The sequence below is a fragment of the Mustela nigripes genome, chromosome 5 (genome assembly GCF_022355385.1).
Source record: "Mustela nigripes isolate SB6536 chromosome 5, MUSNIG.SB6536, whole genome shotgun sequence".
NCBI lineage: Eukaryota > Metazoa > Chordata > Mammalia > Carnivora > Mustelidae > Mustela > Mustela nigripes.
Window position 1 is genome coordinate 116,612,431 of NC_081561.1, and position 14,605 is coordinate 116,627,035.

The window sequence follows — 14,605 nt, forward strand, 5'->3', positions numbered from 1 at the left end:
TCAGTACAATCTGGGCAACAGCAACTCAGGCTATAAAGCTATATGAGGGCTGGATTACGAAAACAAATATACTGAAGCAATTTTAAACTGCAAAGTATCACAGTGAAAGGCAATTTTGCTTACAGATTAGTTGAGTTTCTAGTTCATCCTTTTGGGGGGCCAGATTTATGGCTACTTAGTGTATCAGTAGGCTACCAACTTGGGTTAACTCTGACCTCTGTCTTCTATTCTTTCACCGTGTGACGTATGAAAGCTAATGTTCAAGTTTATACAATTTAGCAACTGCTTATAAGGTTATGGAGCTGTTTCAGTGTTTAGTTGACCTGAGTCCCCACCCACATTTAGTACTTGGCCTCAAGACTTCTCACTTTCTACAAGCTCACTCACCCATGTAAATGCTTATTATTTGATACCCAGCATGATTAGATTAGATTTTTTTAGCAGGAAGGTCAAAATGTCTTACTGTCAATCATGGAAAATTCTATGTTGAATTTAAAAATAAAATAGCCATCAAAGTCTGTGAATAGTATCAGTTATTTTACTTGTATTAAAAAAAATAAAATGACCTCAGATTTTCATTATTTTAAGACAAGTAAGTCTAGTTACTACATCAAATGAACAGCATATAAATCATTTAGGTTAAACAATACATATTACTATGCAAATTTCTAGAATATATTTTAAAATTATGCCTACTCTCCTACTTGAAATCTAGAGAAAGACTAACAGCAAAAAGTATGAACATGCCTACATTAACTATACATTGTTTATACTCAAGTCTGAAATTGGTAAAATAAGAAAAATTCAAAAGAAATATAAAATTCTTAAATAATGATAAGCTTTGCAGGAAATGGAAAAATTGATATTTACCATGTCAATGAGACAAAACATCCTGGCAAATGATCAAAGGATATAATCCTGAGACTCTAATGTTGAAATCTCACCAAAGGAAGCTGAACTCTACTGACAAACCAAAATGTGAGGAAAAAATTTTTTTCTTAACGATAAGAACATGTTAAATTTATACGTTAGTAAATTCACTGCTAAAATAATAACTGAAAATATAGTACTTGTAAATCCACAAAAATATGATTGTTATTAAAAAGAGATAGCACAACCCAAACCCCAAATTGTGGAAAACTGGGAAATTATAAAACCCACGAAAAATCAAAGGACTTTTTCATATAACATAAATTGTTGTAAGTATCATCTCATAATTAATTATTTGTACTTACTTCTGCCTATGAGTATTTATCTTTTTCTACTAACCCACAACAACTGAAATAAACTGAAGCCCCATTCTGAAGACTTGGCTCAAAATGAGGTGCAAGAAAATTTCTCTTGTTCCTCTTTGTGCTTTTCTTCCTCCTTTCTTGAAATAATGCCATAAAATTTATGAATTTAAAAACCTATTTTATTTCTTCCCAAAACTAAATCTACCACATTTCTTGACTAAATTATTTCCTGGATTACTAGACAGTGTGAATTATTTTAGCTTAAGATTCTTAATAGAAAACTTGAGAACATAAGAGTCAAATCCTGTACTTCTAGAAGTTTCATATTGCCACTTTAGGGTTAAAAATGTAGTACAGGTTTGGTACTCTGTACTCTGGTGGTGGTGGTGGCTGTCTTATATAAGGAAATTTGTAACATTTTTCTTGGTGAAAACGATTAAAAATATTCAATATGAGTTTGGAACAGTAGTTAACACATTAATTTTACAACTTACTTCTGAAAGAGACCATTTACTTCTGTGTTCTAGAAGATGAATGAGTAGAACCCATAATTCTTTAATGCAGGAACATGGACAGTGGTGACTTGCTAATGCTTCAGAAGGCCTAACCTATAGAGAAGAACCAAAATGAGTTCTATAGGATTTTTTCATGCTACATATCTCTCTCCAAAGGTTTTGAAGGAATTTAGATGACTTAAAACTGATGTTTAATTATATAAAACTGTTTACAAAAATATGTGCTATTCCATCAAATTGAAAATAAATTCTCATTTTACTTTTTTTTTTTTTAAGGTAAGTTCCACACCCAGCATAGAGTCCCACATAGAGCCCAATAATGGCTCAAACGCATGACCCTGAGATCAAGACCTAGACAGAGATCAAGAATCAGATGCCCAACTGATTGAGCAGCCCAGGTACTCTTAAATTCCCATTTTAAAACCAAAAGTATAGGATGAATTTTATTTTCTACCTTTTAAAAAACCTTTGCTTTAGGGGGGCTGGGTAGCTGAGTTGGTTAAGCCTCTGACTCTTGGTTTTAGTGTAGGTCATGATCTGTCTCCTGAGATGGAACCCCAGGTCAGGCTCCACGCTCACATGGAGTCTTCTTGTCCCTCACCCTCTGTCCCTCCCCACCGCTAGAGTGTGCTCTCTCTCTAAAATCAGTCAAAATCTTAAAACAAAACAAAACAAAAACCTTTGCTTTAATCATCAGCGTTAAGCAAACTTTTTCTGAAAAGGGCTAGATAGCAAATATTTGAGGCTTTATTGGGACAATGTGTTAGATTTGGCCTCAGGGCAATGATTTCCTAACCCTGAACTAATCGATCAGCCACAATAGAAAAACTTCTAATAAAAAGATTAGAAAACAAATTTTAATCCCCTGCAAAGCAGACTAAAAAGGTTTTAGAAGTTAGAATAAATACAATTATTAGGGATTTATAAAGTTAAGCAATTTTAGGTTAAGCATTTTTTTTTAACAAATATATCCTCAATGACCCTAAATAATGCAAGGCATATGCACTATGTTTGCAAGTACATATAGACTTCAGAAATTCATTATGTAATTACTATTTCACATATACTACATTTAGGTTTGTAACATAATACAAAGCAAAAGGTAACTGTTACCTAAATCGTATCTGGATAATTCACTAATTACATTAATTACATTAATTATAAAATTATACAGATCAGATTGAAAAGATTTTGATAATACATAAAACACAATCTAAATTTCAAAAAATTATAAATCCTGATTTCCTGTAAGGTTTATGCTAACAATTTGAAATAACTGATAATCTACAAATTTCCACTGCTAGAAAATGAGTAGGTACTGTAGCACCTTTAAATCACTGTCTACATTAAACACTGTATTAAACACAATTTAGTAAGAATATGTAATTTCCCCCATGATTCTAGACCTTTTTTGAAAAACAAAATTTCCCTTTAAACTTGTCAACTAATTTTAGTTAAGTACTCATTTATTGTATTATGTAACAAAAGAACTAACTAACTAAAAGAACTAACAAAAGAACTAACTAACTATTACTAAAGAACTAGACTCTCCTATTTGCATAGAAGTTAAAATTCTAGTCATTATCATAAACATCCTGTTTCTATTTATTTTAGACAAGATGGAAAAAGCTATTTTTAAGAATAAAAAAACTGCCTCTGAATAATTAATTTAAGCCTGTTTTAAATGATTAAATCAAATTCTTTTCTCATTCAACTCCCAGGCAATAATAAATATAAAATTAGAAAAATTAACAAGTAAACCAATCAGATTAAATTCTTATAAACCACACATATTAAGTATCAAAAATACAAGCAAACTTTTTAAAAAATTTAGATTCAATTAGCCAACATATAGTACATCGCTAGTTTCAGATGTAGTAATAAAAATAAACTCTTAAAAATAAACATTACCTTGTCATACCTATTCAGTGACAGGCTTATTAAATCACAAAGGAGATTTTCACAATGGTCTTCAAAGAGGCTGACATTGGTTAAATTGTCACCTGCCAGATTCATAAACTGATGACCGTATACGACTTGTTCTAAAAATGTAATAAAATACGTTCTATTTAAAAGTACAGTAGATTTTTACTAATTCAGAAGGAGGAAAGGAACTGTATGCTTTTAAATTGACTTACAATGAAACTGCAACACATACAGTTTAAAAACAAATTTCTTTAGAAATAAGAGTTAAATTTGGGGACAATTCCTTTCTTATATGATCACTGATATACATTACCTAAAAAAGGTAATTTTCCATTTTATCAAGTGCCACTTAACAGACTTCTCTTTTCTTAATGTGGCCATTTTTAAAAAGTAACAATGTAATGTCACTTAAGAAAAAAAAAAAAAAAAGCAGGGAAATTCTAGAAAAGCTTGATCAATATTTCTGACCAGTAATGGCTTTAAAACATTTTTCGAACAAATGCTGATAAATTAATCACATACAATTGTTTTGTGGTATGAACTGAGCACACCAAGGTAAGAGATACTAAAATGTGTACCTATTATCAGATTAAGTACACCTTAGAGTATTGCTCCAAGGAAATATCTGAAATAAAGTCCATGTGAGAGAAGAAATTATGTATTTGTAGACATCTTTATATATTTGTGCGCATGTATATATGTAAGTATATACACACATATATGTACATACATGTTATTTTTTTATTTATTAGTTTACCGAAAATCAGGTATTGAGATAATGGATGTCTTTATAACCTAAGTAATTCATATAATTTACAAATAAGTAATATTTACAAAATATTACTAATGGACTCAAAAGATGCCAAAGAATAAGACCAAGAAATAAACAGGCAATATGTAAAATAAAAAAAGTACTACACATAATATATATAAACTACTGATTAATTATTTTTTAAAAAGAAACATTAGCAAAAGATAATGAACAAGTAACAAAGCAACTATAAAAAACAGTAAAATTACGTAAAAATGTTCAACTTCATTGGTACTCAGAAAATTGCAAAACAGAGATTCAATATCATTTTTCATGTACTATTTGGCAAAAAATAAATGTAATTGATAATATCCACTACTGGCAAGAGACTGAGGCAAAGGCACGCTCACAGTGGGTACAAACTGGGGAAACTGCACAGCAACTACGCAGTGTTTATGAGATTAAAGCTGGATGTGCTCCTCCAATTCTAAGAATCTACTCTAAGAATAACTTGTACATGTATTCAAAGATGTATATATACACAAAAATGTTCCGTGAAGCATTACTTGTAGTGTCAAAAAAAAAAGAAAATAACTGAAATATTTTAAAAATAGGCTTGGTTAAATAAATTATAATGGAGTCATAACATACAGCCCTTAAATGAAGTATGACTATATGTATGGACATGAACAGATCTCTAAAAAACTACTGAATAAAACACTACAACAGAACACTACCATTTCTGGTTAATTAGAAACAAAGACAAAAATCCTACTCGTGTGTGTATATGTATATACCTCTATACACACACACACACACATATACACACACTAAGAAGTATGGAAAGATAATTGGACCAAATCATTCTCTTAAAAAAAAAGGAATAAGACCTGACTTTCTACTTGGGTTACTATTTGGTGTAAAATAAAAATTAAAAAACACAGAAAGCAATGATGACCTGTAATTTTTTAAAACAATTAAGGGTTTAGATTTTAAAAAGACAAATCAGAAATCCATAAACTTACTCAATTTTTCACCAAGCATGTGAAGAATTTCTAGCACCATCCAATGGATATCTAAGTGGAGATGTAATAAATGCCATGATGGTGGAAAAAGCTGTGAATGACATTATCAACTGTGATTGAGAATTCATAGTATTTTAGTAGGTATTTTACAGCATGCTATGACACTCCTCCATAAACACAAGGATAAAAAACCAATTAACTTTACCCACTATTTAAAAGCTCAGGGAAAAACCTGGTCTTGTCCATTAGAGGAATCTTTCACTGGAGATCTTTGAAAGCATATATTCATCTGATGATTTAGGACAGACCCACCTTGAAGCTGCTGAATAGACTTGTATAGTAAAGGCCCTTCTTTTTTAAGATTTTATTTATTTGACAGATAGAGATCACAAGTAGGCAGAGCAGCAGGTGGGGGTGGGGGCGATGTAGGGCTCGATCCCAGGACCCTGAGACCATGACCTGAGCCGAAGGCAGAGGCTTAACCTACTGAGCCACCCAGGCGCCCCGTAAAGGCCCTCCAACCAACCTCTGATTTTACTACAGCAGCAAGGCAGTAAAAGAATTTTTTAACCACTTATTTTCATAATCTTGTTTTAGATTTTAGCTAGCAAATATGTTTTTAAATGTAATGAGTACCCAGGAACTCCTATAAAATACTTCAACAGGAGAACTTTAGACTATCATGTAGACACTACTGAGATGCCAATTAAGAAACTGAAGTTAAAAGCAGTGAAGAAATTTACATTCCATCTCATGCATTAAGATTCAAATCTAATTCTGATTCAAAAGCCAGTGCTCTTAACTGCTGTGCTATGTAGTAGGGTTGTCCATAACCTTCCCCTAGCCAACATTTAGTATCACCTCAAAAATAAATAAGAAAGATATACACACTATATTAAGAGAACAAGGAAGAATGACAGAGAGGGGACCTGTCTTACCAAATATGCAAGCAAAATAAAATGCTACACTAGAAAAAACAGTATTGGCTCAGAAATAAGTAAATAATAAAAATTGGCAAGAGAGAAACAAACGCAGTTATGTCCAGTCAGTGGGAAAACGTGGGCCATTCATTAAAAGACTGGTTATTATCCTATTCATTTGCAAGAAACTGAAGTTAGATTTCCCACCTCAGGGCATATTTTTAAAAAGAGATGAATTAGAAAGATAAATGTAAAAAACAAGTACATTTTTAACAACCGCACAGAGATGATACACAAGAAAAATCCAACAAATGTAACTATATACAAAACTTAAACCATCTCCATAGCAAAACACCTTAATTGCTAAAAAAAATTGATGAAAATATCTGTCATACATAATACCCAACAAATATCTCTAATAAAAAAATTTCCTTAAAAATAAGACAAATGCTTGGGGCGCCTGGGTGGCTCAGTGGGTTAAAGCCTCTGCCTTCGGCTCAAGTCATGATCTCAGGGTCCTGGGATTGCGCCCACATCGGGTTCTCTGCTCAGCGGGGAGCCTGCTTCCTCCTCTCTCTCTCTCTGCCTGCCTCTCTGCCTACTTGTGATCTCTGTCAAATAAATAAATAAAATCTTAAAAAAAAAAAAATAAGACAAATGCTTAACTGAAAATACCATCAATGTTTTTCATAAATAAGATAGGTAAAACACAAGAAATATATTACGTCTTGAAAGATACTTTTTAAGATTTTTTTCTGTTGTTTCAGAAAATAGGATTTCAGAGTATGATTTTTTTGTGTATATGCTTTAAAAATTCAGCCTTCTGATCTTCAAATAACCTCTTTTCAAGTTTGCTTTAATTAAAAAACCTATGAAAAGCAAAACCTAGTTTGAGAACCTTTGCAGTCTTTATTTCCACTACTAGATAAATTATTAATTTTTATTTTCTTAAGCAGTTAATTAATATCCAGAAAATAAAACCAGTCTGATGTTATCGAGACCAAAATGAAGGAAAAATATCCCTCTCCCATAATCTATCCACAAATATTTATTAAGTATCATGATTAAAGGCAATTACCTATTTGCTTTCTATGGATTAGAGATATTAACCTGCAAATTCAATTAGGACCCATTATTTTTAGTATTACATATATTGGTCCCTGATAAAAAGAGTGCATTATTTTGTTGTTGTTAAACTTTAGAAAAATATATAAACATTTATTCATACATTACACTTTGGCAAAGACACATGCCTAAAAACTGAATGTTATTCAAATTGGTGTAAGTCAAATTAGATGAAAGAAGTTGACAGTTCAGGGAATCCCATGGGGAATTATAATTTGCCACTCACATAAGCTCACATTTTCTTATGGAGCATTTGTTAACTACATCTATAAACTGGGTAATGCTATCAATATAAATTTTTAAAAACCAAACTTTAGTAGGAATGATTTCACAGGTTGAAAAAAGGGGCATAGTCAAAACAATGTTAATCATACTCCAAAAAGCTCTCAAAACTAAGAACAGACATAATGCTAGATTTTGAAAGTGTAACTTTTATAAGGTGATCTTGAATTTTACTGCAATAGATACTAGGATTTGCCCAAACCTTCATCAATGGGAAAAATGACACCGAGTTTTTAAAATAAAGGTTATTTTGCTTTGAAAACTGTGCATATCTGCACATTATAAATTGGAATCAAGAAAAGCCATCACTATTTCAGCCTATTATAGTCTAGGCACTTTATTTAATTAATTTTAATTTATCTAATTTTCCTAATAACTCTAGGAAGCAAATCAATTATATACATGAGAAGACTAAGGCAAGAGGTATTGCTTGCCCAATGGCACATAATTAGAATAGGAGCCAGAATTTGAACTCTGTCTGGTTCCAGAGCTGCACTCTTAACTGGTTTCCCTCATTCTTGAGGGAATTCCTTGCACAAAGAGAGAAACCTGATGATTTAAAAATTAAATGAAATAATTCAAACCTTAATTTGGTTTTGATTTGCAAATGCTCCTAGATTTATATTGGGAAGTTCAGATAGATGTCCAATATACAAGAGTAATCCATGAAGTTCATCAAGCAACACAGAAGGAAGTTGTGCCTCCAAAGTTTCATAGGGATGGACAGGAACAGGACTATCGGCATTTTGTACTTTCAGGTACCTAAAAAAAGACATATGCGATAAATAACCAGAGTCTGGATGAACACGCACTCAGAAGTTCACACAGTAATCAAAATACCCATTTGACATCTTACCTAAAGATGAAAACTTTAACATAATGAAGAAATGTCACGCATTGCTGTCTAATATTGTCTGCTTTGCAGTGTAGAGTGGATATCTTCCCTGAAGCCAAAATAGACTGTTATCAAAGTTTAAATAATCAGTGGGCAGTGACAAAAAAAATTTGTGAGCCATACAAGCAGAAATTCATTTGTGATTTCATCCCTTCCAAACTCATCACACTATCACACATTCTGATCCAACCATACATAATTACCACTTCCTGCTCCCTGAACTTAGGTTTTAAGACATCTAAATGATTTTGACTATACAGTTGTTTCTACACAGAACTCTCCTGATCCCCAAAACTTTCACCTACCTACTTTTTCCTTATAGACCAAGATCTGGCATCACTCAGTCATGGGCACCTAAACAGATGAAGCCCCAGGCTCCCATAGCAGCTTACACACTCTGCAATTACTGCACTCTTCATTTACCAAGCTGTCCTATGCTTGTGTGCCTGTATGTCCTACCAACTACAAACTCCTCAGCAGATTCTCCCACTTCGATTCATTGACCTTACACAGTACCTGGCATGAAGGAGGGCCTCAGGTGATAAATAATACTCAACATTTACTGAGCACATAGTGAGAAAACAAAACAGCCCTTCCGGCCAATAGCTAACAACTAGGTCATGATGTTCCCTACTGAAATTAAGATTTTCATAAAATGTCGAAAGTAATCAGATGAGGCCACTCTGTGATTATGGTGAAACAAGACAAAAACAAAATCTCTCTGTGATCATGAAAAACTAACAAAATACAAAAACAAAATATTTTCCTCTTGCACCTAACATGACTATTACTTCTTTACTAATTAGAACCCTCCCTAGTCTGTCTTTATTGGTCCTACCCCTCCTAGACAAAAATTAACATATTCAGTTCATTACATTGTCCCTGCTTCTTAACAGCATCCAATCCAAAATAAAGTCCTAGTCCCCTTAAACTCTCTCCAAATCACCAGCACAAGTATAAACCCTATCACAAGCCCCTCCCTACTCTCTGAGAAGCCCCGTTTCTCATGATGTATATTTCCTTCTTGTGTCAGTAAGCCACTCAACCTTTCATTGACCAAAGGTGTGTTCCAGGTGATCTTTAGTTGCTGGGCACCACTAATAACAGATATTAGCCTGAGCACTTAACACGCATTATATCATTTATCCTCACAAGAACACAATGAGGTGGGAACCATTACCTGGTGTGAGACCAACAGTTAGCTAGGTTGAAACCCAGGCGGGCGACACTGCCATGATTCTAATTACTACACTGTAGCACAGTTGCCAGAAAGGAGAAGCAGCAAGCCCCCAGTAAAACACTGCCTTCAATTCCCTTTCCTACCTTAACTATATCAATCGCACCCTCAACGAAAAACCCATTAAATGTTAAAAACAAACCAAAAGACCAAGACAGCATGAGGTCCCACTCCCCACCCCTTAAAGCAATTTGCTAATTCACTTTAGAAATGTTTAGCCCTAACTCAATTTTATCACAGACATAGAAAAATACTATAAATCACAGCTACAAAAAATTTAAATGTCACATTTTTTCTGAACACAAAACACTATCCTGAACCTCTAACCTAATGTTTCTTCCTCCACATTATTATATCCTAACTATGCATCAAAAATAGATGTACAATTCTTTTTTGCCATGAAAAACACTTAAAACTTACCAAAATCACAGTTAGCCTGTAATAAGGTTTCCAAGTTGTATAGTTGCTGCCTAATATAAAAAAAAATAAGGTAAGAGTTAATTTTGGAAAAGTTTAAAGCATGTAATAATTATAGGAATGTTTCCAAACGCATTACATAGCTTTAGTATATGCAGAGCCTCTCACTTGTGAATGATGTTTAAAATACTTTGTGGATATTTATTACAGGGTCAACTTCAGATAGTGAAGACTGAGAAAAGATAAAACATGCCTTTGTTTGCCCTTCCAAAATATCTATTAAAAGCTGCATATATGTATATAATTATAATTATAGATTTTTCTATCAATGAGATTGTTTATATACACTCAAAAAGTTTAAGATACTTACATAAAAATCCTACATTAACAGTTACATAACAAAATGTTAAATTGTATCAGAATATTATACTACAGGAGTTCAGAAGAACAGAGTAACTTAGACTAGAGTTATCAAGGAAAGCTATATTTATGATGTGCCTCCCTTAATACCTGAAAGTAATCTCTTGTCTTTCTTCCTAATTGCCTTTCAACTTCACCTATGTCCTGAATAAATACTCAACTCACTCTGTTACATTCAGGTTTACAAAGAATCACTCAGTCAACCTGTTCTCCCAGTAAAACATATAACAAGGCTCATACAACAAGGCTACACTGTCTCTTCACAAGGCCTCAAGGGATGAGGGTGGGAGAAAGAATTGCTCCACATTTCCATTTAAATGTACTACATACATATTCTTAATGTATTTTTAAATAATAATTTGCTTTCAACAACTGATTCCAGTTCAAAATCATGTAAAATCTAAATATGGACTGTGTTTTAAATGATAAGGAATTATTTTGTTAAATGATAATGAATGTTAATCGTGATAATGAGACACTGTTTGTTTTTTAAAAGTTCATATTTTTAAGAAATGCTTAATTGAAAATACTTAAGGATGAGAGTAACATGATGTCTGGAATCTGCTATAAATACTTAAACTAAAAAAAAGAGGGAAAGGGACAGATGAAGAAAATGTGTTAAAACCTTGTTTATTGCTACTGAGGGAGGGCATGTGAAGGTTCATTATAGAACTCTCTCTACATTTGTGTGTGTTTGGAAAATTTCACTAAAATTTTTTAATGTCCAAACTGATCATATTAATTACTCACATTAATCTACAGTCTGAAAGATGTATTTGTAAAGTCTGAGTTCATTCCCTAAACATCAGTGAAAGACTGACAATTCAGCAACAAAAGTAGTATTTTGGTTTTCTTCCAAAATTATAATATGGTTCAAAGCCTTAAATATTTGTCTTCAATAGATGATGTTAACAATAAAAAGTGTAAAGAAAAATGAAGACTCACTTAAAAACTCATTAAAACACTGCTCCATCAAACTTTACTATGGGATTGTTGTTACTGGTAAGATAATCAAGGGAGCAAGATGAACTAACTCCACTCACGCTTTTGTAATACTGTTATTAGAAACCACCTGGCAAACCAACTTACACAACTGAATAACATCTATGCTCAAAAGCAGTTAAAAACAAAACAAAACATACCTGAATAAATGAAAAAGTACTCTAGATGAATTCACTAACGCTGTTTCAGTAACCCACTGAATGCCAAATATTTCCACTGTATCTTCTTCAAAATTAGTTGGTAAAGGGTCAAGATTCAAAATTAATCTGAAATGAAAGCTCTGATTTAATCTCATAAAAAGTATGCGAAATCCCAACTATAGCATATCTTTCTTGTCATTATATAAATCCATATGGCATGTGACATGTCAACAATGATATCATAAAATTATGATATACCTTGGTACCTTACATATTCAGGAATTACTACATTTAGATTGTATGAAAAATTCAGCCACATATAGTGATAAAAAAGCATAACTAAAGAAAAATGTAACTTAGGGGAAAACCTCAAAAAGTAAGTCTAGAGAACTTTTTTTATTTTTTTTTTTGCCTATGGTCTTCAGTTGAAGAATTTCATCCTTGGAGGGGACATTTAATTTTTAAAACAGCTCAAAGTTACTCTGAGCCATGGCTGGAGCATAATCAAACTGAATAAACTCTTTTACGGTCTAAACAAGGTACAACTATAAAATCAGCAAAAATGGCTTCCTTTCTGACTGAAATTGCCTCAGCAGGTATTTCCAAAATATTTCAACAACTGCAGTTTTACAGCGATTTGGGTACATCTGCCCAAGGTAAGAATTTTAAAACATTCCTGTGAACTTAACACAATGTGGTGAATTTATTCAAAAGCTAAAACAAAAATAAGACTGACTTCTGTGTACAGATACACAGAATCAGAAGGAACTGGGGCAACAAAACAATGTCTATGTCTAACTTAAGAATTACTGAGGAGCTCCTGGTTATTTCATGTTTTAGAAGGAGATACCATTTCGAAGAGCCCAGCTAGTTCAGAATTCACTTTAAGTAAAAGGGGAAGTTAGTAGCCAGTTTCCTACCCCAAAACTGAGGTAGCTGGGAGTTAAGAAAACATCCAGTATCAAGAAGTTCTCCTGGGGCGCCTGGGTGGCTCAGTGAGTTAGGACGCTGCCTTCGGCTCAGGTCATGATCTCAGGGTCCTGGGATCGAGCCCCACATCAGGCTCTCTGCTCAGCAGGGAGCCTGCTTCCTCCTCTCTCTGCCTGCCTCTCTGCCTACTTGTGATCTCTGTCTGTCAGATAAATAAATAAAATCTAAAAAAAAAAAAAAGAAGTTCTCCTCAGGGGCGCCTGGGTGGCTCAGTGGGTTAAAGCCTTTGCCTTCGGCTCAGGTCATGATCTCAGGATCATGGGATCGAGTCCCGCATCGGGTTATGTGCTCAGCGGGGAGCCTGCTTCCTCCTCTCTCTCTCTCTGCCTGCCTCTCTGCCTACCTGTGATCTCTGTCAAATAAATAAATTAAATCTTAAAAAAAAAAGTTCTCTTCAATATCCAAAAATCTTTCAGGTATGCTCTAACCAGGAAAACGATAACAGAACTGAGAGCCTGCACCTATGTTACAAACAGCCTACGCCGATTTGCAAAAACATGGCTTGAACATCGAAGTTTAGTTGACTGAAATCGTAACCGATTAACATTCCTAACAAACTGATGGAAAATTTGATAAGGGAAAATCACCGTCTCCGATGTTTTTAACCTACCGCTTAAGGGCTCCGCTGGAAAGGTAGGACTCTCCAGAAAAATGACTTCCTCCTCCTGTGTTGTCAAAACCACAAGAAAAGCAAGGGGGTTTGCACCATTCTGTCCCCAGCTCCAGTTCCAAGCTGTCGGTCAGGAACATCGGCGCAGCACAACAGTTATCCATGATTTACTTTCGGTCCTGAAATGTTTGGAACTCACGATTACCATTCAAGACTCCAAAGATCCTGGGATTAGATTCCAGGAGGTGGGGCAGGCAAAGAGATTGGCGGTGATCTCAGAAAGTTCTCAAAAGGTCCCTCCAGCACAAAGAAACAAGCCCGAGGACCCAATTCCTCAAAAAACTCTCCCCACATCGACACCCCGATATCCAGGCTGTCAGAACTGAGAAGGCACCCCCCCCCCGCCCCGACTGGCTGTGGCAGGAACTTCACACCTGCCACACCTAGGTCGGATTCTGCAGCCGGGACAGCGTGAAAAGGAAAGCAATGTTTGCAGGACAGATCCAGCTTCAGCTGCCGACCCCTCCTCGACCTGCGCCGCCAGCTGCGTCACCGAAACGTACCGAGCCAGCTTCCCAGCCGCGCGCGGTGGGAAAGTTCCCTTGAGCACTCCGGGTGGGGATCAGGGACCGTCCGGCGCCAATCTTCGTTTCTCCCAGACCGGAGGCAAGTTCCGCCAGGTCCCCACTCGGCGGGGACCAGCCCGCGCCGGGCACAGGGCGAAGGAAGCCGGAGTCCTGCGCACCCGGACGCCCCTCGATTGAAGCACGGCGTACCTGCTCACACTTTCGGGCCCCGAGATCCGCCCCCCAGCTGCCGGGTCTACAGCCCCGACGCTGGTGAGGTCTAAATCAGAAAACAGGCGAACTTCCCGCCACGGCGCGCCCGCTCCCAGGAAGGGCGGGGCCACGGCGCAGCCCGCCCCTGGAGATCCGCTCGCGTGGTCTCGGCGGGAACCGCCGGCGCTCCGCGGGTTCTCGCGAGAGTCAGCCGCCCGAGGACTCGGTCCTGCGAGCCGCCGGTCCCCACCCCGCCCCGTCTCCCTGTGTGTGTAGCTTTAATTGGTGAGTTCGGCGGGAAGGCGGGCCCTCACGGGGAAAGGAAACTGGAGGCTG

The 14,605-nt window shown here is 35.5% G+C and overlaps 1 protein-coding gene across 1 annotated transcript in view; it reads right to left on the reverse strand.

Moving 5' to 3' along the window:
* MMS22L (MMS22 like, DNA repair protein) overlaps positions 1–14,389 on the reverse strand; it is a 126,968-nt gene extending 112,579 nt beyond the window's left edge. Inside the window, exons 1-9 of the mRNA XM_059399252.1 lie at positions 14,054–14,389; positions 13,491–13,669; positions 11,891–12,016; positions 10,332–10,381; positions 8,636–8,723; positions 8,364–8,541; positions 5,453–5,543; positions 3,662–3,792; positions 1,730–1,843 (exon numbers count right to left, since the gene is read on the reverse strand). Of these exons, the coding sequence (XP_059255235.1) occupies positions 1,730–1,843; positions 3,662–3,792; positions 5,453–5,543; positions 8,364–8,541; positions 8,636–8,723; positions 10,332–10,381; positions 11,891–12,016; positions 13,491–13,654 (942 nt within the window). The 5' untranslated portion in view covers positions 13,655–13,669; positions 14,054–14,389. The remainder of the gene's footprint in view (positions 1–1,729; positions 1,844–3,661; positions 3,793–5,452; positions 5,544–8,363; positions 8,542–8,635; positions 8,724–10,331; positions 10,382–11,890; positions 12,017–13,490; positions 13,670–14,053) is intronic.
* Between the last annotated feature and the right edge of the window lie 216 nt (positions 14,390–14,605).